Genomic DNA, 27,211 nt, shown 5'->3' with positions numbered 1-27,211 from the left:
CTCAGTCTTGTTCTTCCTCTCTCTTTCACTTACTAATTATACTAAAATATCAACTGATTCTGATTATTAGCATTTTAAAGTGTATTTTCCCTCTTATTTACCCCAGTTTCTCCCTTCTTTCAATCATTTTTTTGAAGCTCTTCTGCTTCTGCCTCCCACTCACTGCTAGTTCTGTTTTACTGACCCATATTAATTTTACTGGTTGCTGCAACCCTGTAACCTGCTGTAAGATCTGGGGGTGTCTGTTTTAATTCCTTGGAGGAAAGGAGGACAGAGTCAAGCTTACTGTTTTCCTTTGACATTTTTTTCCAAACCTGTATCTCTCCCCCGTCAGCCTCCCTTTATCCTCTTATCTGAGAGCAAGGGAAGGATTTGCGTGTGTTGCCTGTGGGAAGATTTGCCTCCCTGCTGGTAGCAGCTCAGGCACAGCTGGCAGGGAGCTCCCACAGTGCCCTTGCACTGAAGTGCTCTAAGTTGTGATGGATTTTTACAAGGTGGATGTGACCACGGCGAAACCACACTTGCTTTCGTATTCTCTCTTTCTGCTCAAGGCAACAGTAAAAACAGGGCTTTCTGTGACAGCAGTGCAGCATACAGGAGCTTACCTTAAAACACCCAACATTTCTACTGTGTGTGAAGGCAATGAGCTGCAGACTGGGAGAAAATCTCTGCAGCATCTGCTCACAGACAGTCACTGCAGGGACTTTTTGGGAAGAGCGCTGCAATTTCTTTTGTCATCATCTCTACCCAGTGTACCAGGTGCCAAATTCCCAGCATAGCTCAGGATGTATTGGATGGCTGGGACCTTCACATTATTCTCCGTATTTCCTATTTGAATCCAGGCTCAGGAAATGAGATGGGGCAGAGGGAAAGGGATTGTTTGCGTGTGTGTGACTTATGGAAGGCTGAGGGTAGAGCCAGTGAATGGCCAGAGGGGTGGGCTGGCACACGTCCCGGTGAACAGCCTCGGCCCCTCCAGTAGCATGTCCCAGCCCCTGTGGCACCCCCTACAAACACAGTCAGTGCTGGACAACACACCTGGGTTAGGATGCTGCCTTCATGGGACCAGATTTATGCCACGTCACTCTTCAGAGAGCTTCTGGGCTTCTGAGCTTTTTCTGGCTGCCCTTGCCTTTAATCACAATTATGAACTGTCACTGCTCATTTCATCTTAATGATGCCTTCAGGTCTGAATATTCACGAGGGCCAAGGAAGCCCCAGACAGCAAGAAGATGTACAGCATCCTTGCTGGCACCTCCTGCACCAGTGAGTCAGGGACAGGATGGAAATGGCTCACCGCCCTGGAAGGGCAGAAGAGGCTCTTGAGCTGATCCCCTGTGGAGCAGAGGATCTTGCCAAGTTGCTCATGAATCATATGCATGGCTTCAGCTGAGCTGAGCTGTAATGTTCAGAAGGACTGACAGAATGTATTTAAAAACTCTGTGAGATGCACGCAGGCATGTCTAGATAAATGGTTTCCATTGTTAATTACCCACACTGTAACGCACTTTAATTCAGAGCATGGGTTTGTCCAGCCACAGCTTTCAGTTATTTCAGTTCACTGCTGCCCACAGACATTCTCTTATTATGATTCCCACTGCATTAAAAGCACTTCTAGTGCCTCACTATAAAGCAGAACTTTCAGATTTTAAACCATTTTAAAAACCTTTTTTTTTCAGTTTGCCTACCAAATGGATATCAATCTGGACACAGTATCTCAAGCCTCATTTGATGTCTCATGTTGGTTTTCTGCTGTTATGAGATCTAAGAGAATTTTTTTAAACAATAAGGAAGCTAATTTTTGAAAAATGCCTTTTTATTAAGGAAGAATGTTGTATGGCACTAATTCAAATGTCTTAGAGGAGTACCTACATCAGAAGTTACTTTCTTCTGAAAACTTCTTAACCTCAAATAAAATATATTAAATTTGATGACTGAGTGGGCTACACAGACTAGATCAAAACGTGACTGATTGTACTCAGTACCATGTTTTTGATGTTTTTACTTGAACTAATATCATGCTTACTGTTAGAAAATCCAACAACTTTATAGTTTTCTTCCTGGTCCTTTCTCAAACCTTTGTTTAAAAGCTTTTGCAAAAAAATCTTGTAACCACTTTTTCCCCCCATCTGTATACCACTCAATTTGTCTTGAATATAAATATCTCCATGGATACTGCAAAAAAACCCCAATTTCAAAAACTTCTATATTTCATCTCCATTGCCACACTCTAGGCAATGAAAATGTAAGCATTTATAATGCTGAATGATTTAATGCAATTCTTCTAAGTGTCACACACATGAATCAGCTCATTACCTCAGCCTAGCCAGCTATATGAGGTGTAGCCAAATGTAAATCTTCCTGCCTTCTTTCATTCCAAACCTCCAGAATTGATAGCAACGTATCCTGGAGCTCTGAGATGAAATTTCCAGATTATATTGTCATTTCAAATAAATGAAAGAGCTGTCTTTTTCAGAACACTGGACAGTACTCAATAAACCCACAGCACCCAAGCTCTCCTGCAAAAGGCAGTGGAGCAATCTGTGGAATAGAGGAGCTGTGCTGTGCCCCCAGGATATTTGGGCTGTGATGAGTAGCTGCAGTAATTTTACAAACATGTCTGAAGGCCAAGTGTCTATTATTGTGAGTTTACTTCAGACACTCCCTGAATGATTTGCCTGGAAGTTTGGAGAATAAACCCACTGGTAGGGATAGAATCTTATAGTGGTGGAACCAGATAGATACTAAAAGAAATTAAACATGGAACATATTTTGCTGGGTGAGCCACACTGCACCATATGTAAACCAGTTAACAATGTGACAAAGTTACCAATGCTTTTATGAAATAGTTTTAGCTGTTTAATTATTTATCACTAATGTTACATTGCAGCATATTTATATAATATTTAAAAGAAGACCTAAGCTTGCTATTTATTCATGAGAAGATATCCTGCAGACTGAAAGAGTTCACTGGCACAGAATAAAGTTATTAACAAGTCAAAAGCGATTTTATCTTAGTCAACTCTTGTCTTGTTCCCAGGCAGTGCAGAGAAACTCTCTCCATTTTTTTTACTTCTAAACCTAAAACACTGCAGAGAATCTCAGGTGGCTCCCAAAGTCTAAATTGTAATTGTATCTAAATGTGCAATTGCAATCTAATTGTACTGTCCTCAAAGTCTTCCAGGGCAGCTCCTTGACCCGTAAGGATTTCTCTCTTTACCAGGGAAAAGCAGCCCAATAGCAGGGGCTGCAGTGAGCCCCACGGCTGGGGAGAGCCAGGCATGGAGAGCTCAGGCGGTCACTTTGCTGAGAGGGGGAGCTTTGAGCAGGTCTGCAGGCTCACTAAGGGACTCTGTGTAAACCTGTCACACCGTGCTGTGTCCCTACCCCCAATCTAAGGGCAATTCGTAGAGAAAGAAAATACAACATTCCTCCTAACCCTCCTGATACAATGGAGGATGATTCTCTTACTGGGACCATGGCTCCTTTAGCTGCTCTTGAGGCAGCTGCAGTGACAGAACAACCAGGTATGTCTGCCAAAGTTTAGAGAGCTTTGATGAAGCAAAAAGGCTGGATTTTTGGGTTTTTTTTTTGGGGGGTGGGAGGACTGCAGAAAGCAATTTCTTTTTTTCCCAAGAGGAGCAAATAAGCCAAGGAGAAGAAATGGTGAGAACTCTTCTATCGTAGTCATGACTATGTACAGCCTGTTGTAACCCAGCACTCTCTCCACACAACCAATAGCAAGGACAGCCAGTCATTCCTTCAAACATTTACTATTTGTTAGCAGCTTAAGGCAGCCTTGCAAAGGGGAAGGACTGTCTCGTGAAAGAGCTCACAAAGCTGGCACATGGTGTGCTATTTCTCCAGGGGCTTTGCAGGCAGCAGGGATCCTGGGCAGTGGCTGGCAGAGCTGGTGCAGAGGGCAGTGAGCTGTGCAGCAGTGATGCTGGGGACTCCAGTACCTCAGAGTGTGAACAGAGCAATCCTGAACTCAGCAAAATAAACTGATGCTGAGATATGCTCCATATAACAGCTGGATTTAGACAGACAGGAAAGGAGGGATTTAGATTCAGATCCACAAAGCAAAATCAAATAAATGTATTGTTTTACATTAGGGACTGTATCATACAGATGGCTCACAGACAGCTCCCAGGAAAATGATCAAAGGACATCACCATTTCTTGATATTTGCAAAAAAAACCCATTTTGCCATTGGTCTCACACTCATAAATTCCATGGCAGTCGGATAAAAGATGCACACCACTCAGAAAGCCCCACAGAACCTGACACTTACGGTTTAGATGGAGCAGTGCAGAGGTTCTCAGCTCCATGATTTTAACACTGTCTATGTGATACACAGAAGCAACATCACTTCCCAAAAACAAACCTCATCACTTCCCACTGCTTTCAGACACACCTGAGCTGTCTGAAAGGCAACTTGCCTAGCAAATGTCTCTGACTGTCAGAAAGGAGTTGGGAGACCACACTAGTGTGACTCAGACTTGAGAACTTTGCAGTCACACCTCAGTTTGGATTCAGCATGGACTAAGTTGGTCTCACTTGCAAAAAGAATTTCCTTGCCTGGACACATACCTTGCAAGTGAGGCATGAGGAAGGTGTAATGTACCTGAACAGCAGGTAGATGTAGTTTTTATTTCTGTTATTGTGATGGCCATAGACGTTGTGTTTAAGACATTCTGTCCCAAAGCATTCACAATCTAAAGGCAGGACTATGCAGAACAGCTGATGGAACTACATGAGGCCAACTGAGAACTTTGACAAGGCAGCAAACATTTGCTTATTGCTGATAACTGAAACTGTGAGTAAAGGGTGCTCTCAAAGATTGCAATTTGGAGTGTGTTACCACTTTGATTTAAGTACTATCTGAGGAGAAAACCTACTTTGGCTTATGAAAGGAAAAAAAAAATAAGAAAACACCTTACTTTTAGTTAAAATAGAGTTCTGCAGTGCTCTGAATCCCACATCCCTTAAGCAAGGGCATGTGAATGTTAAACTGAATATGTATCTCATGTGCCTACAGGAACTTCTTTGTGCAAGAAGTTTAATATGTGCAATATAGAAAAGGCAGGTGACCATTACTACTGACTCATTTGGTTTTTCCCTGGTCTCCAGCCAGCTATGGCCTGAGGAGTCTGGAGCAGACACAAAATGCAAATTAACAATATAGGGTACAAGTAGAGTGCATCAGTTCAGATGCCAAAATTGGTGATACTGTTACAGCTTATAATTTTCGCATTTAAACAGCAGAGCTGAGACTGGTATAGCAAATTCTCAGATGATCCCCAGGGAAATTAGTTAGCCCAATTTCCCAAGATTCTTTTTATAAAAAGTCACCCTCTGTGCCTATACACTATAAATAGTTATCTGTAACACCAGCAGGGAGTTGGTTTTTTTTTAAATACGTGTTTTTTGTTGACTGTGCTGTAATTTCTAGAACAGTTTATCCACAATGAAAGTAAAAACACAAGCTGCAATTTTATTAATACTTTCATTCATGAAAACAAACTATTTATGCATCACATGTGGCTCTAAGTAAAAATTAAGGTCTCAGTATCACATTCAGAACAACAACTGAACAGTCAGAAAAGAGATAAAGTCATAAAAATGACTAATTCCAGAGTCTGAAGCAGAGTGCCATCTTAGGATAGCAAGCACCACTGGGCTTTGTCCAGCATGTGTGTATCTCTCTTGCACTGGACACACTGCTCCAGGTGTGGCCTCCCCAGTGCTGAGCTGTGGGGAAAAATCAATCTCCTCCCTTGACGTGCTGGCAGCACTTTGCCTGATGCAGCCCAGGACACCGATTCCTTTCTTTGCAGCAAGGGCACAGTGCTGGCTTGGTGTCCACCAGGATGCCCAGGTCCTTTTCTACCTATCTCCTTTCCATCTGGGTGGTCCCCAACATGTCCTGCTGTGTGGGGCTGTTCCTCACCAGGAATGCAGGACTCTGCATTTCTCCTTGCTGAGCTTGCTGAGGTCCACAGGCCTCCTGAGCCTGCTTCTCCAGCCTGTCAAGGCACAATTGTCTAGCCATTCAGTCACTTGTCCAAGGCTTGTGTCACCAGCAGACTTGCTGCAGGTACACTCTGCTTCATCCTCCAGGCTGCTAATAAAAAAGTCTAACAGGACTGGACCCAGTACAAACCCCCAGAGCACACTGATAGTTACTGGCCTCCAATTAGACTCTGTGTCACTGACCAGAATGCTCAGACATTCAAGCTGTTCAGTTTTCAGTCAACTGCTCACCCAGCTTCTTACAGAACACTTTGTCTATGAAAAGCTATTGAGAATCATTATACAAGACTCTCTTAACCTTGTCTGAGATTACTTTTGTGTGTACCTTTGTGAAATGAAACCTTTAGTCACAAGATCGTTTAAAATGCACATTCACAATTTACCTATTCCCCATCCTCAACATTATGGAAGTTGAAGCACAGTGTGTAAATTGAGCTTAGAAGGTTAAATAGTTTTGGCTTCTTTACGAGCTATTATTAACTTCATTATTTATAAGTCTCTTTGTTGTAATGTTCTTCAGCTGAAGGTTATTGAACTGTAACTTCCTATCACAGCATCTTTCATTAGGCTAGCTTTTCCCAACATGTTACGAAGCACGCTGAAGAAGGAACTCTCTGATCTGCTTCTCCTGTTTTGCACTGTGCTGCTACAACTGACTGAGCTCAGGGGTCTCAGGCCTATAAATGGTTTTTGGAATCAGGACAGAATGTTTGATACTAATCTCAAAGTTCCACCTTTTCTTCTGTGATGTCTTCTTTGCTGTCTAACAAAAAAGAGATTTGTCTTCAGATAGTTGACATTTCTATTTTCACCAAGAAAAAAATTAAGAATTTAGTATGATGATCATCTGGCTTTCAGCTGAATTTCTCTGAATGTCTTTTGGTTGTTTAGCTCTTATTGTGTGTTTAAAGCTTTTGTTGTAATGTATCCCCAACTAGTTTAAGACTTCAGTGATGCATTAGCTGCTTTTTTTGAGTCACTCGATGCCTGCCATTTGTTTAGAGAGGTGATAAGTCCACTTAAAGGTAGGATATGCCTAAAATGCCTTGAGGATACTCATTCTGGCTATTTTTATGTCTTGGAGGTGACTTTTGTGGTGGTCTTGAAAGGGCCTGGTGCCTGGGAGCTCCTGCTATGATTTTGTCTCAGCAGATTTTGCCGTTAGAGGAGACTTTTCACCATTAAATCTAAATCTTGCATTGAAATCTCCCATTCTGAAAATTTTGAAATAAAAAGTTTATCATTCTCTTGTTACTTTACATGGGAGAACCTGACTGCCTTCACATGTTTGTTTTCTTCACGTACTTGAAGTGTCCCTTTCCTGAAATTTCCAGAAGGAGCTATTATACATAGTATAATATATATAATAATTATATTATTTATAATAATATAATAAGTATAATAATTATATAGTATAATATATATTATTATTGGATTGTTGGATTTTATTTAATTTAATCAGTAAATAAAAGCTAAATGAGAAAAAAATTGACAAAATATATATATCCTACTTTGGTAAGTGAAAAGTAGTTCAGGATCTGATTCTGTTAACTCTGCTGACAATTGTGCAGCATCTGAAATACATGATACTGCTTCCAAAAAAGAGTAACACTCGAGGTGAATCAAGGTGACCTTTAGTAAGAACAAGAATCTACAGTACAGGGGGAGCATGAGCCCTCCCACTCTTGTTAAATCACCAGGGATTGCCACTGTCATCCAGAACACCTGGAGCAGCTAATAAAGTTAACAAAATGTATGATTGAGTCTTCTGCTCTATTTTAAAAGAGATAGGCAGGTACCTAAAATAATTTCCTCACCCACCTGCTAATTACTTCTAACTTTTAAGGTCCCACACTTACGTCTTGTGTGAGGTCGCTTACACCCCTGCAGGACATTACTGGGTGTAACAGCTGGTCCATTCAGATGGTGTTAGAGGATCAGGGTATGGAAAATTGCTCTCCAGCATGGGTTTTTCATGATTGGCTTCTCTGTCTTTCCCTGAAGCAATAACAGGACAGATAGATGGCACAAAGAGCTTTTGTCTTCTGTAGTAATGCCAGCTCAAGGAAAAGGCCATTCTTTGCTAGCCAGAGCACCCATGACAGCCCTGACATGGAACCAAAACAACAACAATGCCAGCCAGAAAACCTGAAAAATGTGCACACTTAGTATGGTGTGTCTTTGAAATAGTATTTACTATTTATTTGTTCCTTAGTCAGGAGGAATGCATATCTTTTTTCTGCTTGTTAAGAGACTGCAAAGCCAGACCAAAGAACTATCCCTGAGCACAAATTTTAATCTAGATACTGGGGATACAGCTCAGGATAATTACCATGAATTTGAATTCACATAAGCTCTCTTGTCTCCACACCTGTTACTTGCAGAGCTGCCTTGGCTTGCTAAGGCACATAGGGAGTACATGCAGGGAGTCTGCAGCCACAGCTCCAGACCCTACAGGTGATCCCAAGTGGGCAGGTGCCTACTCCTTGCCTTGCCAGAAGTGATCCTTTACCAGTCCCCTGGACAAAAGAGCCACCTTTGTCTCAAACAAAATAACCATTTCCAGTCTGTCCACAGACCTTCCCTGTGCAAAGCATAGAACAAAGATTATTTGCAGGACCTCTGTGCTTTTAGAATTTAAGGGCGCAGAAGAACATTGGATAATTTATTCTGATCTTCTCTGTATTGCAGGAATTTCACCTTTGTAACTTGATCTGCAATTGATGTTTTTCTTTTGATTGAAGTAGAATCTGTTTAGCTGAGGGCTAAACAAAAGGGTACTGAGCTTTTAACTGAAAATATCTAGAAGCACAAAATCCACTAAGTCTCTTCCTAGTAATTCTCTTCCAGTAATGAATCACCTTGGTATTAAATACTGGCATATAGTTTCCCATATTAATTTATAAGGATTCAGCTTTTATCCATGCATCCTCCCCCTGCTTAATTTAAAGGTCTTTTAAAGATACAGTTCTTCTCCCCTCATAAAAAACCCACCTATGTGCCTAATCCAATCCCCTTCCTTCCAATAATTTATATCAACTGAAATGTTCAAATTTCTTATTGTATGGCATTTTCTCCAGGTGTCTAAGATTTACAGGTTTTTAGCCCTCTCCCAATTTTTCAAAACACCATTAAAAATATGAATGTGAGAACCAATTGCAGTATTCTAGTGTCAGACTCACCAATACTGCATACAGGCACAAAAAATCTTCCAGCTTCTTATTAATACTCCCCAGCTTAGATATTCAAGGATGGCATTAACCCTTCTGACTTTATGTTGCAGTAGGAATTTATGGTTGCTTGTACCCTAAATATTATTTATTATTTATTATTTATCCTTCATTTTGGGAACCAGAGCAAGCACGAGCATTCATCTTTACACGAGCAAGCCTGCATTCATCTTTATTGCAAAATCTTGCATTAGACTATGAAAATGTGCTTCTTGTACTGGTTCCAGCTTACTAAGACATCCAGGCTTCTCTCATATGCTTGCTCTATCCTCATTATTATCCTGCTCCACCCAAGAAACATTATTAACCTTTATCATGAGCCCTTATTTATGCTGAGACCAACAGTAAAAACATAAGGTTCCTAAACTCTCATGATTCTTAAAGGAATTGTTCAGCTCTCACTTAAACCTGAGAACAGTTAAACACTAAATACATCTCAGTTTTCAACAGTAAAATATCCCTTGTGCTTAGAATTCAGGATACTGGAGCCCTGATGGTTAATTACAGTAAAAGACATATGTCTTGGAAATTATATCTTAAAAAACATTATCAGGACAAAATAGTGTTAAACTAGTACCCAGTACTGCCATCCTCAAATTTTGAATCAGAAAAAGCCCTTAAAATAAAGATCTGATAATAGATCATATTATCAGTCAACATACCAAATGGTTTATCTGTTTTCCTGTCTGCTCCTGAATGAGTCTGATTCCAAATCAAACTACTCAGCTGAGATGTAACCTGAGCAGACGTCACAAGCAAAGGGTGGCTTTAACTGTACACAGGGTGCTCAGTCAGATCTCTGACTGAGATCTCAGGGGGTCTCTCTGGAGCAGCTGGATCCATTTTCCATCAGCATGCATTTTACTGCCAAGGTGGCATAACACTAAATGTTTCTGGTCTGGGGATGATCACTCTCTTTTCTGCTCGTGGCAGTGGGGCACAAGCCATCCAGCCCCTGGGTGACAGCACACGGGAGGAGCTGCTTCCAGGATAGCTCAGCCTTCATCTCAGAGGCTGCACTTCATGGCATGAAGTACTGTCTTAGTACTTCACAACCACATTTAATGACCACGGGGGCTGGGAAATAAGCCCAAACATTTAGTGTCAAGCTTGGACTTGGGTAAAACTAGAGAGGGCATGAATTCTTCAAAACGTCCCCACTGCTAACTCCTCAGATTGCATTTCAGCATGCATGTGAAGAAAATGTGAATGTTCTGCTCTACCATTTTTCAGATGAGCTCTCACTGGCCTACATACAATTAATCCTAGAGAAGTGAACTGCTTGCACAGAGAAGGGACTAAACCCCTAGGAAATTTGATGAACTAAAGAATAAACAAAATATCTGTAAGACTTGATTTTCAAGGGCATGAATCATCCACAGCTTACGCTTGAGAATACTAAGCAGGTCTGAAAATTGGGACAATTGCTCTGTTTCTGCTGTTAAGTTGCTGCCTCAGCTTCCCTGGCCTTTACATTACCCTGTAGCATCAAAAATACTTTAGATGTGGTTTTTACACTGGCGCACTGAGAGTTCATTCACATTGTTAAAGTACCTTTAGGGAAAATTGATCTGTTAGCTCTAAACCTAACCTCAAAACACTAAACCACAAGAAAGGCTGGTTTTTATCCCCAGAGTAGCTAGTTTGTCATCTGGTTAGACGTGTCAGGAAACAAATCTGGTGGGTAAGGCTATCTGCTGGTGTGAACTGCCTAAGCTGGGCTGGCAGGGCAGAGTTTGACCCAATCTTCCCTCAGTTTTGAGTGACATAATGCTTTCTGTGCTCTACCCAGCCAGCCTTCCACTTCATATATACTGAACACAATACCTGCATATCTGCTGGAGTGATTTTGCCTGTCACATTTCCTCAGGAGACAACAATGCAAAACACCCTCTACCTCAAGAAAAGCTGCACTTACCCGATCCTCTTCTTCTCTGACATCTGGCATGGTGCTGATGCAGAGGCTGACAGCAGTGATGGCAACAAAGGATATTGAAATACAAGCAAAGATCTTTCCTGGGATCCCTGAGTGGGGGTTCTCCACCATATCCCTGAGCTTCCTCATGCACAAACTCAGTCGGCTGCTGTCCTGGAAGGCACATTGCGTAGCTTCATTAAATACCATCTCCCTTTCAAACAGCCTGGCCTCAGCTGCCTCTTCCTCTTTCTGTCGCAATCTCTTTTTACAGCACCACTCCAGGTGGTCCTCTTCTATCCCCCAGTACACAAGCTCCTCCTGGAACGAAAGAGCACACATCTCCCTGAGAAGCCTCAGCTTCCCGGCTGTCAGGAATGTCATGATGGTTCTGAAGGCACTAGGATTACGGTCAAAAAAAAATTCATTGCAGCTAACATCATAATCATCGCAGATGTCCATGATCTCATCATAATTGTTGCAAGATTTTAGCTTCCCAAGCCTGGTCAAGGGGCAGTTCTCCAAGGTGGTCCAGGGAATTTTATACTTAATACCACCTACGTTGATGATCACAAACCTGGACCGGTCATCCAAGCGGGCTAAGCAGCACAGGTCTTCTCCAGCATGCAGAAGTTTGGCCTTTTTGTAGAAGAATCCTTTCTTGGTTTGCACTTCACACAGGTTTTCCAAGTTGTTGAAGGAGCGGGAGCTGAACTCAGGGTCTGCATTCCCAGTGAGCAATGCCATTTCGTGATACATCTGTTGAGTCCATAGGGAGGTTGAGGCTACTCAAACAAAAGCATCTGGAGCTTGACCAGAAAGTCTATCTGTAAAACAGAATTTTAAAATTACAAGAAAAGCAGGGCACTCTTAAATTATAACAATCCTATCCTATCCTCTCCCTAGAAACTCTTCTCTATGGCATCCTTTTTCCCCCCATTATTTTAGGGCTATCTTTGGTTGACAGTCACTTGGGGAAAAAGCTTACACTACAATCAGGTCAGAAGCCATGCTGTTACTTGTTAGAGGGTTTAGTTAGTGATTGAATGGAAATAAAACCAGTGAATTATCATTTTTATAAATTTTTAGAGGTTTAAGCTATATCCCAGACATCAATGCATATCAGAAGAGAAATCTAGTCATTTAGATAAATTGCAATTTACAGTTTAGCAACTTAATAAAAAAACTTAGTTGCGAATGGTTTTTTGATTATTTTGGCCCATCTACATTATGTTCCTATTACAAAAAGCCTATAGGGTGAGGAAAAAATGGATACTTACAGTACAGTCAGAAATGTGGGTAATTCCCAACCTAAATTCACCAAGCCTAGGTAGCAATAGCAGTGAATATGTGGGAGCTGAGGGCATGCTCTGAAACCAGAGCTTGCCTGGGAGCCTGGAACTGCTGGAAGCTCTGCTGTGGGCTTGGCTGCAGTTGTGGACAAGGTTCCAAGCTGCCTGTCAGCAGCTCTAAAACAGGACATCACACTTCAGAGTGAAGCTGAGCTGGAAGTGACCCGGTTGCTGTTCTTCTGGATAGCACAGAACCCAACTGGTCACATTTAGAAGGAATTACGTATAATTCCAGGATTTAATTTGTGCCTCCTGCTTATCCCTCTTTTACCACACCACAATCCACATTGCTTCCTTACTTTCTGTAAAGGTCATCGCATGCATTCTTCAAAGCTGTCTCTCTGAAGCAATACCAAGATGTCTTGAAATGCTACCATGTAATTGCATTTTTGAATCACCCAAAACTTCCTGAATTGCTCAAATATGAAGTAGAAACTAGGAGTCAGTGTAGGATGACTGGGTCTCCACACAAAGGCCTGGGCTGGGAATGGATGCAGTGATGGGGAACAATTTAAAGCAGAGGATGGAGAAACTGAGAAAGAGCTGACTAGTGAAGGATAAACTGACATTTTTGATGACAGAATGGTAATCATGAGGCAGAAACTCCATAATTTATAAGCAGCATTCTCTAATTCCCTCTGAATCTCATGCCTCAGCCAGGAGAGAACAACAAACAAATGGGTGCTAGAAAAAACTGGAGAGCATACACATTCAAACACATTCCCAGAGGAGCAACTTCCTTTACCTTTAATCGGCTCACCAACTCCTAGACTTTAGACGTGGTCAAAACTATCTCTGACAGAGACTGGTGAATACTTTTAGTCACAGCCCTGGATCACCCTCTAAACATTCTTGCCAACCACTCTCAAACAACCACACTGCAGTAACAGTGGTACTTTGGCTTCAACATTTCTGTGAGGATCCAGTCCCTGAATTTCAGACCAACATTTACATCAGATATTTGTAAAAAGCCAGAGAATGGTTGCTTCATGTGCAAAAAGCTACAGTCACCTAAAGGTACTTTTCAGCACCGTGAAAATTTTGGAAGAGCTAGTGATCCCAAAATCTCTCCAATTTCACTTCAGGGAAGAGAAATAATTGTTTAAGCATCCATTTCTACAGGGCAACATAAGCAACAGAGAAAAGCTCCTTCATCTGGCTAAGGGCCAGTAAAGGGCAACACGCACTCTGAGGAATGGGTGCTTTTACAGCACAGGCTTGAGTGCAGCTGGGATTGCAAATACCATTACTGTCACAGCGAGAGCGCACTGTCAGCACGGCATATGCTTTAAGGATTTGGTCTCTTGTTGCTTTCTCTTGGTAAGATAAAATATTCACTGTCACTACTGAGGGCTCTGCACTTTTGTTTTCATGCCTCACTTGTTCCACAAGTCAACATACTAAGAGGAGTTTACATTGTTTTGACATCAAGGCCAGGATTTGTTTTTTTCCTCTCCCCCATGTAGCAGGTTGCTCCAAAAGGGGCCAGATAAATTTCACAGAAATGCTTTGAATCTAATCTTACACACACTTCTTCCTTCTTCTAAACAGCAGCTAACACAATGTGAAAATCTGTAAGAATATTGCTTCCTACAAAATCTATTAATTACAGAGGGTTCATCTTTTATTTTGTGGATATAAAATAATGTTGCTTAAATCTAAAACTTAAGAACACAGCTTATTTTATTTTATTTTATTTTATTTTATTTTATTTTATTTTATCATTTGTGGATAAACAGAAAGTGAGAGAGAAGTGGTTACAAATTAAAGTTGCCTGTGATTTGACAGGCTGATTCTGGACAGCGCAGATAGCACCAGATGATGGACTTCAGTCACTAAAATGAATTTTCTCACATCACAGTTCAACATCCCAGAATCCATAATAGTTGTTAGCATTTGTTTTGGAAATCTCCTATTTAATCTCAGATTAAAAGATAAGCATGTGAAGACAGTTGTATTTCTTATTCCCTTTGGCACTTCTACTTTGTGAGCTGACTGCCCAAGACCAGGCTCAGATGTCAGTGGAACAGCTTGTGGTGCCATTTTAACTGTCCTATAGGAAACCAAAATACTGTGGGCTCCCAATTTGGCATCTATCCTGAGAAGTAAAACAAGCCTGGAAGGTCTGCTTCTGATCTTATGTGCATGGAATGTATCATCACTTTCACTAAATATTAAAGGGTGTTTCAAAATTATGTAGGTCTTAAAATACTCTCTGCGTGCCAGGGTTATCTAATATATGCACATGCCTGCAGTAAAGCATCCCATTGAAGATTAACATTAAAAGCCAATACTTCCAGAAATGATACTACATTATCATCCAGTTGGCATTTCTACTATTTAATCTAACACATGGGAGCAGGAAAGACTATTAAAACAGTCTGGAATAAGCTGCCCATCACAGGGATGAAGGACAGAATTTGACTCTATATTTGTTGTTCATAATTTTGAAGTGCTGTAGGAGAAATGCTGTATGAATATTTCAGTTTGATGATCATATACAGGGTGGGTCATACATTGTGTGGATTCTTTTTTTTTTTAAAGTATAGTCAAACAATTTTTATTCACTAAGAAGTACTTTCTTTGGCCATCTGTGTATGCACATGTAATATGTCTACACACACACACACAAGTTCAGCCACGTTTTGTCAGCAGCAGACAGCTGAGACCTTCACAATACAAGTATTTCTAAGATTTTAAAGACTCAATAAATGTCAGAAGCACACACCTGCCTCTTATTCCTCTTTTTCTTGAATTATTTCCTCAGTGGAGAGAGGGCTATTTCCCTGCTTGCTGCCTTTTCACTTTGCCTGTTCCCAGAACTGCTCCTCACACAAACATTCCTCATTATCCCATTCTATCAGTGTGGCAGCAGCTAAGTCATGTGTGATTCTGCATGCAGCTTCCCTGGTCTCAAGTTGCCCTGGATAAGAACGAAAAATGGGGCAAAATCATCCCTACCAAGAGGTCTGGCAAGGAGAGCTTGGCAACAGTGATGGAAGGGAGGCAGTGGTGGAGCAATGACTGCAGGATGCCATGGCAGGAGAGACCTCGTGAGGAAGGGAGGCCACATGAAGTGTGTGCACATAAACGAGGGTACGGGAAAGTGTCATGGGCAGAGCACTCACACCTCTTCTGAGAAACCAGCCTGACCAGGCAGCTCTGAAGTGCCTGTACACTAAAGCAGGTGGCCAGGGGGAAAAACAGGGAGAATTCAGAGGTCTTTGTGCACAGAAGAAGGCTGAAAGAGAATGCTGAGAGGTGGGGGAGGCTCTATCCTTGGGAATATTCAAAACCCATCTGGCCACAGTCCCAAGTAACCTGTTCTAGCTGATGCCACTTTGAGCAGTGGCAGATAAATCAGATGAACTCTGGGGGTCCCTTTCTACTTGAACTACTCTGTGATTTTGGGAACAGTCTCCTTTTAACTGCTGCTGTAAATTACAAAGTATTGAAAGTTTACATTTGTGCTACAGTATCAAGAGGAAGCATGAGATTTTTTAGTAATTAATGTTTTAAGATTTCCTTTGTGAAATGAAACACATTTGACAGAGAACAGGTAATTGTGTCATAATTTAAAGCCACAAACATGAAACATATATTAGGGTGACCGCAAGACTTTTCTCTCAATTCCAATGAGAGTTGAGTCAGTGAATCAGTTCTGCAGTGCTCAGCCATTTCTAGTCAGGGATGTGCTGAAACCTGGCATTGCTGCCTGGGACCACAGCAGTTCCCACTTCTTACTGTGATGTGATTTATAAATCACAGCACACACAATCACTTTAATACTAAATCTTACACATACAATTGACCATACATTTGGTGATATTACAGCTAAGAGTATGGACGAAGAGGCTTAGGGGATCCAGGTTACTTTTATGCTTATTGTAAAGCAGCAGAACTTGGACTCCCCCTGAGTCCTTGCCAGTCACTGTGGAAAGATGGAGAAGAGAGCACCTGCCCCTGAGGCTTCCAAAATGCAAAACAGATGGGGTGTGAGAAATACACACATTTAAAAACAAAACAAAACAACCCCCAACAAAACAAAACTGAAAAGGAGACTGGGAGGATACAGTAAAACAGATGCAGCTTAGCCTAGAAGGCAGACTCTGTGGGATCTGGGGAATTAGCTTCTGAGTTTGTCCACACTGAACGGGATTATGCCTCCCTGTGTACTCATTATCACAGAATCGTAGAATCATTTATGTTGGAAAAGACCCTTAAGGGATCTCTGAGTCCAACCACTACCCTGACACTGCCAAGTCCACCACTAAACCAAGTCCCAAAGTGCCACATCTATGGTCTTTTAAATACCTCCAGGAATGGTGACTCACACACTTCCCTGGGCAGCCTGTTCCAATGCCTGCCCACCTTATCATTAGGAAGAAATGCTTCTAAATATCCAATCTAAACCTCCTCTGGCACAGCTTGAGGCCATTGCCTCCTGTCCAATCTCTTGGTATTTGGGAGAAGAGATTGAACCACACCTTGCTCTTTTCAGGGGAACTGCAACTTGGACACAGTCAAATTTTACATATTTCTGTATTTATTATCAGTAAACTTTAATATTCCTAACCTCCTAAGCCCCTGCTTAGGGAGGGCAATAGCTCAAGAAGGTGAAAAGCTACCAGGATTTTCAACAGCCCTTCATTTTGTCTGCTTCCTCATCAGAGTAACAGGAACACACCTACACCTTACACACCTAGCTGAGATGTCCCCATCTAAAAGAGAAAGAAAGGTTGTACAGGTCTTGTACAGGAATGGAGCTCAATAGCCAAGATACTCTCCTCCAGAGAGTGTTTTGGGGGCCTTGAGGAGGATGCTGCATTAGTCAGTCCAAGAAGCCCAAGAGACTCCTGCTGTAATGAAGGCTGCAAAATTCAGCATGTGAAGCTGGACATTGTTGCATTAACATGGAGTAACAATATGCAATAACATGCAATAACATACAAGGAGTGTACATTTTCCTTAATATTTTCATTAATTCAGTGGAGGAAAAAAGTAATAATTTTCTTCTCTGAACATCCCTCATCACATTTAACCTGCACTACACAATTAGCTGAAACAATTCAATTTGTTAAATGAAAAAATTAACTTGACTCAACATTAATTATTCTGACATGCGCCCATAGCTGCTTGTCTCCATTAGACAGATTATGAGTTATCTTGTGTCACTGTACTTCCCAGAGTTCTATAGTGAAAGTATGAACATTGTGACATCTTTAAGAAATCAGGGATCTGGGTCAACTACCTATGTGAAGGTATGGAATTTTCACCCATATCTTCATAGCTAAACCCAATCTTACTCTGGACTTCCACAAGCTTTTGGTGCCCATTTGTCTTTGTACCCTAAATAGCATCAAACTATTATTTCTAGGAAGCTATTTGCTTCAGTGGCATAGCAGACAAAAGGCAGACATGCTAGGTAAAATACAGACAGAGCAAGCACTGCTTATTTTTGCATTCTACCCAGAATTACAGAATTCTGTTCAGGCTAGCAAGCTTCAAGATTTCACAAAGGTCCTAAAACATGTTTTTCACTTAAACAGAACTATAAATAAAAAACAAGCAGAGACTGCAAGGATTAGGCAGAAAAGCTTTTCCCCACAGAATTACTACTACTTAAAATAAAACAGAGCATTGTGTTCAAACCATTCTGTATTTGTTTAGGTGAATTAACCCTCAACTGGTTAGCAAAAAAACAGGTTTGTAAAATGTGCTTTTATCCTTAGTTCATATTTCCTGAACAACTAAACAGACTCGAAATATGCGCCAAGTGGATGATGTGCTAAAGGGAAGGGACTTCAGAGCAGAGCTGTATCTCCCAGATTCTGGGAAGATTAGATTGGATGCGGAGATTTGTTTGATCCAGTTCCTGTTAACTGCAACCTTGGATTAAGTGTCAAGAGCCTGAAATTAAAATATGTTCTGTCTGCACTTGCTTGGACAGAGATTGAGCCCTGTGAACACAGCACCTTTGACCCTTACTGGCAGTCAGTAGATGGTGAAGCTTTTACTCTTCCATGAATCACACACAAGTTTATTTTAAGAGCCTTACTGATTAATCCTGTTAGTATCCCATTTAATCAGCTAGTCAGATAAGGTACTATGAGTTAGTTGCCAATCTGAAACATTTCTTTCCCTGTTCCTAGATTGCTGTATTTCAGAATAAAAAAAACCCATCAAAATCCAGTTTTTAAAGCATTTGCTCCAGTCATGATTACATACCCACAGCTGGCCTAAGATACAATATGAATGGTACTTTCAAATGCAAAAGTGACAGACTGTGTAGTGTTTTAAAACAGCATTGTTTATCCCTCTCACCCAGGAAATTAAACAGATTGTCTCATTTCTGTTGCCAAAATTTGGGAAGCACAAAAATCCAAACAAATTTTGGTGTCTGTGAAAATCATAGAATTATCAGTTAAGCGTTCCAGTTGGTTTACAGATCACTGCTGAGGTAAAAAGCAGTTTTTAACACAAGCTCTGCTCTTAACACTGATCTTTTCTTTCTGATCCATCCTTCTGGTTTTTGCAATTCTATACTTAGCAGCTTCCCACCCACATGATTAATAGGCTTGATTTTGTACAGAATATACCAACTAGATTTCTGACTAGAAATAAGAAGGTTTGACTGTGTGATGTCACTCTTGTCCCAGTTTAGCATTCAGAAGTTCATAAAGATTTGCTGGGGCATTTTTCCTAATAACTATACCTGTCCTTGGGTCTCTTTCATGGCCATTCACAGGTTTGTATGAATGGTTGTTAGATACATATGATTGAACGTGAAAGGATGAGAGGCAACAGCCTCAAATTGTGCCAGGAGAAGTTTAGACTGGATATTAGGAAAAATTTCTTCACTGGAAGACTTATCAAGCATTGGAACAGGCTGCTGAGGGAAGTGGTTGAGTCGACACCCCTGGAGATCTTGCAGACACGGCACCTAGGGACATGGTTTTAGTGGTGAACTTGGTGGTGCCAGGTTAATGGCTGGACTCGGTGATCCTGAGGGTCTTCTCCAGGAAGAAACCTAAATGATTCCATGAATAAATGCTCTCATTAACTGCTCACAGATTTCAGATACAGATCCAGCCTTTTTAATTTCCACATGAAATCCTTTACAGGAAAGGTAAATTGTATACAGATGCATCTTGCTTCTCTTGTTAGCTTGAATTAGTGAACACTGGATTTTATGTGTTTTCATGTTTGTTTTGCAGATGATGTTCTTATTCTCATGTGTGTTTCATAAATCAATTGTGCACTGACCTCAAAAATATTCCCATCTCTACTTAAACACAATTCTGCCTCTGAATTTAACATGATTGTAGTTAATTATTAACATCATTGCATAGAAGACCTTTTAAATTTAGACTCATTAAGATTGTAAATTTTAATCCACGGATTGGAGTTAACAGGAACTGGATCAAACAAAGGTCCACATGCAATAGAATAAGCTCTCTCTCAGAGACACACTGGTTAAAGGATAGCTCCTGGCCTAAAGTCTGTTCACTTTAGCTCATCACTCTCTTTGTGCACATCTGGTGTCCCCACAGCTTGTTCTGCCTTGTGTGTCCCAATATCCCTACCCACACTCACAGGGACACACATCTTTTGAATGAGATTAATATGGCTGTGGTTCCAGAGCCCTTGGATAAGGTGACTTCTAAACAGAGGGAGGTTCTTGACATAATGCCCACAGTGAGCACTGCGAATACTGACAGAGTGCTAATAATTGCTGCTTGGTGCAGCAAGAATTACCTGCCCTCCCTGCTGTGGACAGAATTCAGGAATCCTGTTCTCCAGATGTGTTTTCAAATGAGAAGGTGTTCCAGATCTTGCTCTGTACACAACTTGCATTTCCACAAGGAATGACCGCCACTGCCTGGAGCAGGAAGTTCCCAAAGCCCTTCACTTCTATTCTGTGCAGTCTTTACCCAGTAATATCTACATTTTGCAGCTTTCAGTTGTGGTGAACTGGAAATACTGCAGCAGCTTGAAGTAAATTAAAAAATAAAAATTTGTGCTCAAATAAATAGGAAAACTAATACTATTGCTAACAAAGGACCCCAGGTGTATTTATATAAATTCAACACAAAATTCTGTTTCAAAATGTCAATTTCATTACATCTTGAGTCCTGGATTCCTCCTAGACAAATGTGGTAGCAACATCAACTTTCCTGACAAAAGCTGACAGGACAAAGGCACAGCACCTGTGTAGAAGCACTGATTCTTTTCATTCCTGAAAAGGCGGGACACAGTTTATGTTTTTTCCCTCTCAAACAGGTAGAGAGAGGTCTTTTGCAGTTTGGCTTTACAGATGTATTTCCACATTCTTACCCTGCTATTGAAGAGGATGAAAATGACCTGTAATAATCTAAGGCATCTCTAATTTCTCTCACCAGCAACCCATTTTCCCATCCACTGAATTGCCACTGCTGTACACAGTAGAGAAACACTTAAATTCACTAAACACATTCACTCACTTAAAGGATCATCTGATAATGTTACCAGTTTTAATGTTTCATAAAGAGCCAAAATGATTAGAAAACTTTGCACTTTCTCTAATGCAATTATTTCAGTCAGCTCACAGACTGAGGATGTGAGCATTAAGACCTTGTTCTCTATAAAATTTCAGTGGACTTATCTACTCGATGCAGCGGGAATGAGTGGATTCCACTGTGAAGATGATGGCTTTAAAATCAGGTAAGATATGACTGATCCAGTTATGTGCAGTATCTTCAGCAATCATAGTGAATCTTTCCTAAATCAGCTCTCCTTTCAAAAACACTGGAACAGATACAAGAGGAAAGCTGACAGGCTAATTATTCATGTATGCAATAGATGAAAATATTTCACTGATATCTTGCTGGAGAACCCTGGTAAATCAATGTCATACAGACACACTCTGATGTAACATTTCCAGAGAACTGCTATAGTGACAGATGTGTGAGAAGCTCCATTCTAAGACCAGCTGCTCAATCTGGAGGTTTTTGACCCAATAGGTTTATATGAACCACTGAATAAGGTGAGCTCTCAGGGCAGTGAAAGCAGGCAGTAACATCAACACTATGACAACAATCCAGACCTTTAAAGGATACTCAGGGTGGCTATTTATTCACTAATTTTTTATGCAGTTGGGCTAGCAAATGAACAATTCCTGTTCTCCCTGAGAAAGCTCTCCTCTGTTCAGAATTCCTTCAGTGTCTGCCAGATTGCTCACCACCATTCCACTTGCAATACCAGCAAATACACAGAAACATTGGGATAAAATACCACTAAGGAATTCATTTTACAGCATTGCCACTACTGATACGATTTTGTTTCTGAACAGTTATTTTCATGCAGCAAAAGGACATGTTGTTACTCATAAGGCATATATTATTCTGCAAGTGAGACAAACAATAAATCACTGCCAGATCCCAGTATCTCTGGAACACTCCAAAGCTGCTGGTTTCTTCCCCTGTGTTGCCGTGCTTTAAATCTTATTATGGTCAGAGAGATGATGAGGGATTTCCAGTTACTTCACTGCCAGCTGGCCTTGCCCTTCCATGAGGAAGGCTCCATGAGCTGCACAGTCTGTGGTGCTCACATTAAAGACTCAGGAGGTCATTATCCCACGGGCCTTGCTCAGGAGGTGTTTAGGACTTCAGGCCCCATTCATGGTTGCCTCATTGGTTTTAACTTCCCCCTGCAGGTTCCCCCTGCAGCACTTTGTGAGAGGGGCTGCTATGGAGACACAGAAACAGGCTTTACATCAGAAAAAGCAGTATGACTAGGCAGATCAATTTACCCCAAATTTGGATTATGCCAGAGATCTGTGTGTGCTGTGGTGGCTTTGCTCAGAACTAGGCCTACACAGGGCAATGGGCTCTGGCAATCCCATTGCCAAAGGAAAGCAGGAACGAGACCAAAATGGTGAACTGGGCCAGCAGAGTTAAGGAAGTTACTTCTTCATTCCACCTTTATCTGACTGGCTAGTTCATTGTGCAGCTAAGAGGATAGCCATGACTATTTCACTTTGAGCAATGGAAAGCTGCTCTCACTTCCTTGTGTTGCCAGAAGATCTGACGGGGTCTCAAAGAAGCTGGAGACTGGCAAGTGTATGAATAATTTTGCACCTCTTTTTCTTTCCAGCTATGCTCCCTGACTGCCAAAGGAGGCTCCCTGGAAGGTGCTCTGCAGATGAATAAGCTGGTCTAACTCATCAGGTTGTGTTTGCTAGGGCACTGCAGTACTGGGGAAAAAAGATGGATGTTGTCCAGCTAAATGTTCAGCTAAATGAGAAAAATCACAGAATGGAGTCGTTTCACAGGTACTAACAAAAAAGCTGGGCTCCAGCTCTATTCCAAGCCTGTACTTTGGTAAATATAAGGTTTATCTACTACACTGAAGAATCTGGAGCATGGTCTCTACAAAAACTCTTTTGTCTCCCTCCACAGCGACAGCAGTGAATAGAAGTGATTATCAGGCACAAGGCTTATGTGATCAGCATCTCTCTATACCTGTATCATGCAATACAGCAGAACACCCCAGATATATCTACCTCAGTTTTACTTATCCTAGGGCATTTGTTCCAAACAAAACTTCATTATTGGGTTTTTTTTGCTAACAGCCAACTTTTACTGTTATCAAAAAAGACACACCGAAGAAATAAGCAACAAAATAACTTTCATTCTCCTCCTGAAAACTTTTTATTAAAAGACAACTCATAAAATATGAATTCATATCCAAGTTGCCTGCTCATCAAATAAAAAGTAAGCACAGATATCAGCATCTAAAAATCTGAATAAAGATCAGCAAATAAGTAGCTAACAGCTACTTAATGAAGATGCTCAAAAGGAATGCATGTAATCTGATTTGTACTGCATAATTGTTTTTGTATTTTTTATTTTACACTTTAAATGACCTTATTTTATTTAATGTATTCAGTCTCAGTAGCTTACTGATACAGAATCATTTAAACTCTGATTAAGCAGCTGCTCTCCAGTTCAATCAGTCCCCTTCTCAACAGCAAAGTTTTATTTGGCTGGTGAATACTTCTATATGCTGCCAGGAACCTGAGACCCCATTTGGTCTAAGAAACCTTGTCCTGAAGTGTATCATCATACTCTACAAAGCCTAGCTTTAACTGAATCAACAGGAATTAAATGGGCTATGGACTTGGGTTCTAGAGAGGTCCTCAGACTTTTGAGGAGCTGGAGTGGAAGGTGCCCCTGGGAAGGATTGCTGGACGGAACTGGAAAGATCCTACAAGTGCTACACAGTAAACCCCGTTCATAAGATGAATTTCTGTGTCTCTGTCATCATTATAGACATGTTTTTGTGGCTGTAAAGGATAGCTTCATGATCTGGAAAGGAAACAAAGTGTGAAATAAATATGAGACATGAGCAAACACAGATGGGTTTACAGAAAAAGAGTGGGAGAGAGAAAGCACTTACCTAAACTTCTAGTGGTCAGCTAAGAAATGTAAATGGTACTGTTTTGAGATAAAATATGATCATAAACTAAAATCACTTGATGGTTTTGTGTTTACAACTGTTAAATAAAAAAGAAACATGTAATTTACAGTGTGAAGGAAGAGGAGAAGGATGAAAGGATAGAGATCAATATGGTATAAAGGAGATACTTCATTATTTTAGAACCTAATTCAAGCATATGTTGAACCTCTGCACTTCTCATGTAAGTTAGCAAGTGCCAAGCAGCTTGTAAGAAGCTCTCTCTCTGTCTCAGAATCAGGATCACAGTCTGCTATATCACCAAAGAAAACCATTACTAAGTAAATGCATAACAGGTACTAAGCCCATGCTTAAACATATACAAACACACCCATAGAAAATGTTGTATTTCCCCCATATATATGCATATCTACACAGATATCCATACATTCCCCTCAACAAGCAGGGAAATGACAGACATGAGATCTATGACACTAAATGCATGTGGGTCTCCAAAACCAGCCCTCAAGACCACAAGGTCAGGAAGCACCAAGAAGGGTCAAAGCAGTCATCAGCTCCCACTGGCTTCCAGTGGAAACAAGCAGCTTTAATCTGGTGCCTGCACAGAGGCACCCAGTGCACTCTGAGACACCTTGGGATATCTGAGGATAGCAGATGTGGCACAACAGCAACAGCTGGATGCCAAGAATGATGTGCTAGTAAAAAGCCATCTTTGGGCAACCAGAAGTATCCTAGGTAAACAGGTCCTTTGAGAATCTTTGCCTTTGGGGGTTTATTTTTAATCTCTTGGCAGAGACAAGAGATCCTCCATATTCATAGCTTTTTAAAGTGTGGCACTCTTACATCAAAAGTCAGTGCTGCAGATCAACTGATCTCTTCCTGCAGGTGAGATACTCACTGAAACAGCAGAAGTGCTGTTAAAAAAAAAATAGTGGATTTCTACCATGCATGTAAACCTGAAAATGTCTGTAATTAAAGTTAAACACTGTCCTGGAAGAAGTTTCCATAGGATTCACATTAGGCAGCTATATTTATTACTAAATGTTTCCTGTTTTACCCAAGCTGAACATATTCAGCAATTTGCATTACAGAGCATAATAATATATATAAAATAAATATAACTCCCTAATTCTCAAGTTAAATGTGACCACTGCAGATGCTGGTTTTGCACGTACCCAGCCTGTGCATGTGAATTTCCAGTGTCTGTAGCTTGATCAGATGTCTGCTTATACAAAGGTACTTGTGATGGGGAGCAGCTGGAAATAAGTCTGGGCATAGTTATAATGTGTGTATGAACGTGTGTACAGATTAAAAAACAGAGCACATTATTCCTTATTTTTGGAGGGGAGATACCTTGGTCACACAATGTCATTATGGAAAACATGATGGTCCTTGCCCTTCCAAAGCACATACACACACCCAAGAGCCAAATGGAAAAAGAGAAGCCAGTGAAAGGGTTAATGTCATTTGGTGTTACCTCTTCTGCTGCTGGATAAATGCTGTTTTCTAAAAATAGCAAATAGTCTTCCTGATCCTGGACTGGTAAAGCAGAAGGATTTTAAACTAAAATGCATCCTCTGTGAACCACAGTAAAAAAGCTCCTGTTTCCTCCAAACCCTAGAATTTCTACTACTCATCGTATTTATACAAAACCAAAGCCCAGCTATGAAAAATAAATTAAACCTAACCATCTAAATATCCTTTTCATGAAATCTCATGGTTTTGGCCTCCTGCCTCTGTTTTATGCAAAGATTGCACTCTCACTGACTTGACAAAACTGGGAATTTGTTACAGTGACAGAAAAATCGGGACCACTTAATTCACCAGTCCATGAGAGTAAAGCGATCTACTTTTCATAATGTATGTACAGGCACTATGTGAGCACTCACTGTGTTGGAATGCCTGGGTATTGTGTGTTTGTCAGACTGTCATCAAGATTTATGAATACACAGCTACAAACTGCAGATGAAGTCTTGCAGTACAGACAGGCTACACACACCGAAATTAAGAAGGTATTTTAATTTTCCATACAGAAAGATGCAGAATGTCTTTTTGCATGTAAACCTGTTAAGATTTTCAGACTCCAGTGATTTTGCACACAGAGAACCAATGGTTCCTCAGATTCAGCAACACCTGCTGGATTCTGCGTGGTTCCACCAAAAGAGAGAAGAGAAAGCAATATGGAAACCACTATGAAGGAGCCTTCTTGAGCACTGAGTCTCAGATTATAGGGGCAAGATGGGGACAAGGCGAGAGAGTAGACAACATGTAGCTTCATTTCCACCTTGTTTCACACTCCTTAACATCTTTATTTCCAACCCAGAAAGACAGGAGCAATGAAGACTCCTCAACCTCTGTCAAGCCATCCCAGACAGTGGGGAGGAATTTTATACAAGTTACAGACATATTCATTCCAAATTCTCCTGAGAGTGCCATCATTGCTGCTGAGCACCTCCCTTACAGACATCTGCTCTTACGTCCATGCCACTTTTTAATGAGTGATCCCCTCAATCAAATCTTGATCTCAATTTTTTTTCTAAAGCATGAATAAAACACCTTTACCCATTAGCCTGGTTTCTGCTGCTTTACTAATACTGAAAAGGTGAAGGAGTCACTTGTGGGATCTTTTCTTACTTCCCATAATCTGGCAGATCTCTTCTCCTTTTGAGCAGTTTCTTTACTCTCTCTCTCCAAGCTATTCTTTGCTAGAGCAACATACTTTTCCTCCTATTAAGGACCCTTTCACCCCAAATAAATGTCTTGCCGCATCAACCCATCGTGCATCAGTTCCAGCTCCTCATTACCAGGTCCATTTTTCCTTCTGCAGACACCTGCATAATTACATTATGTGAAGTAGCTTATATAAATCAGCAGTCATTGTCGTATGTTCTAAAGAATTGACCTGCAATTGTTATCTACTGCAAAACTCCATCTCAATTTTAGCCATCAAATCTAAGCCATAAAGTCATAAATTGACTGAATATGGATTACTGAAGCTGCATTTGGAAACAATAATTTGCAATTTATTTACTGAAGGTCCTACTTTCAAAGCCATTGTTATCTCATCCCCACAGGCCTTTAAATTGATTTTTGAAACAACATTTTAATTACCTTCCTACCTGGCAAGCTTTCTTTGGTGCTTGGTTCAGAAGCTGAGATTGACCCTGAGTTTTCCTGTCTGGGTCTGGGCACTGGTGTCACCTGCTCCCCATTCTCTGCTG

The 27,211-nt window shown here is 40.9% G+C and overlaps 1 protein-coding gene across 4 annotated transcripts in view; it reads right to left on the bottom strand.

The window, feature by feature from the left end:
- KCNG2 (potassium voltage-gated channel modifier subfamily G member 2) overlaps positions 1–27,211 on the bottom strand; it is a 52,890-nt gene that overhangs the window by 11,528 nt on the left and 14,151 nt on the right. For all 4 annotated transcript variants that reach the window (XM_088056583.1, XM_005525336.3, XM_088056578.1 and 1 more), the window contains exon 2: positions 11,185–12,008. In XM_088056583.1, coding sequence (XP_087912709.1) covers positions 11,185–11,940 — 756 coding nt within the window. In that variant the 5' untranslated portion in view covers positions 11,941–12,008. The remainder of the gene's footprint in view (positions 1–11,184; positions 12,009–27,211) is intronic.

The sequence above is a fragment of the Pseudopodoces humilis genome, chromosome 1 (genome assembly GCF_049639895.1).
Source record: "Pseudopodoces humilis isolate 2021_Gansu_Grassland_sample_001 chromosome 1, ASM4963989v1, whole genome shotgun sequence".
Classification (NCBI taxonomy): Eukaryota; Metazoa; Chordata; class Aves; order Passeriformes; family Paridae; genus Pseudopodoces; species Pseudopodoces humilis.
This window is presented reverse-complemented; position numbering and strand designations above follow the sequence as displayed.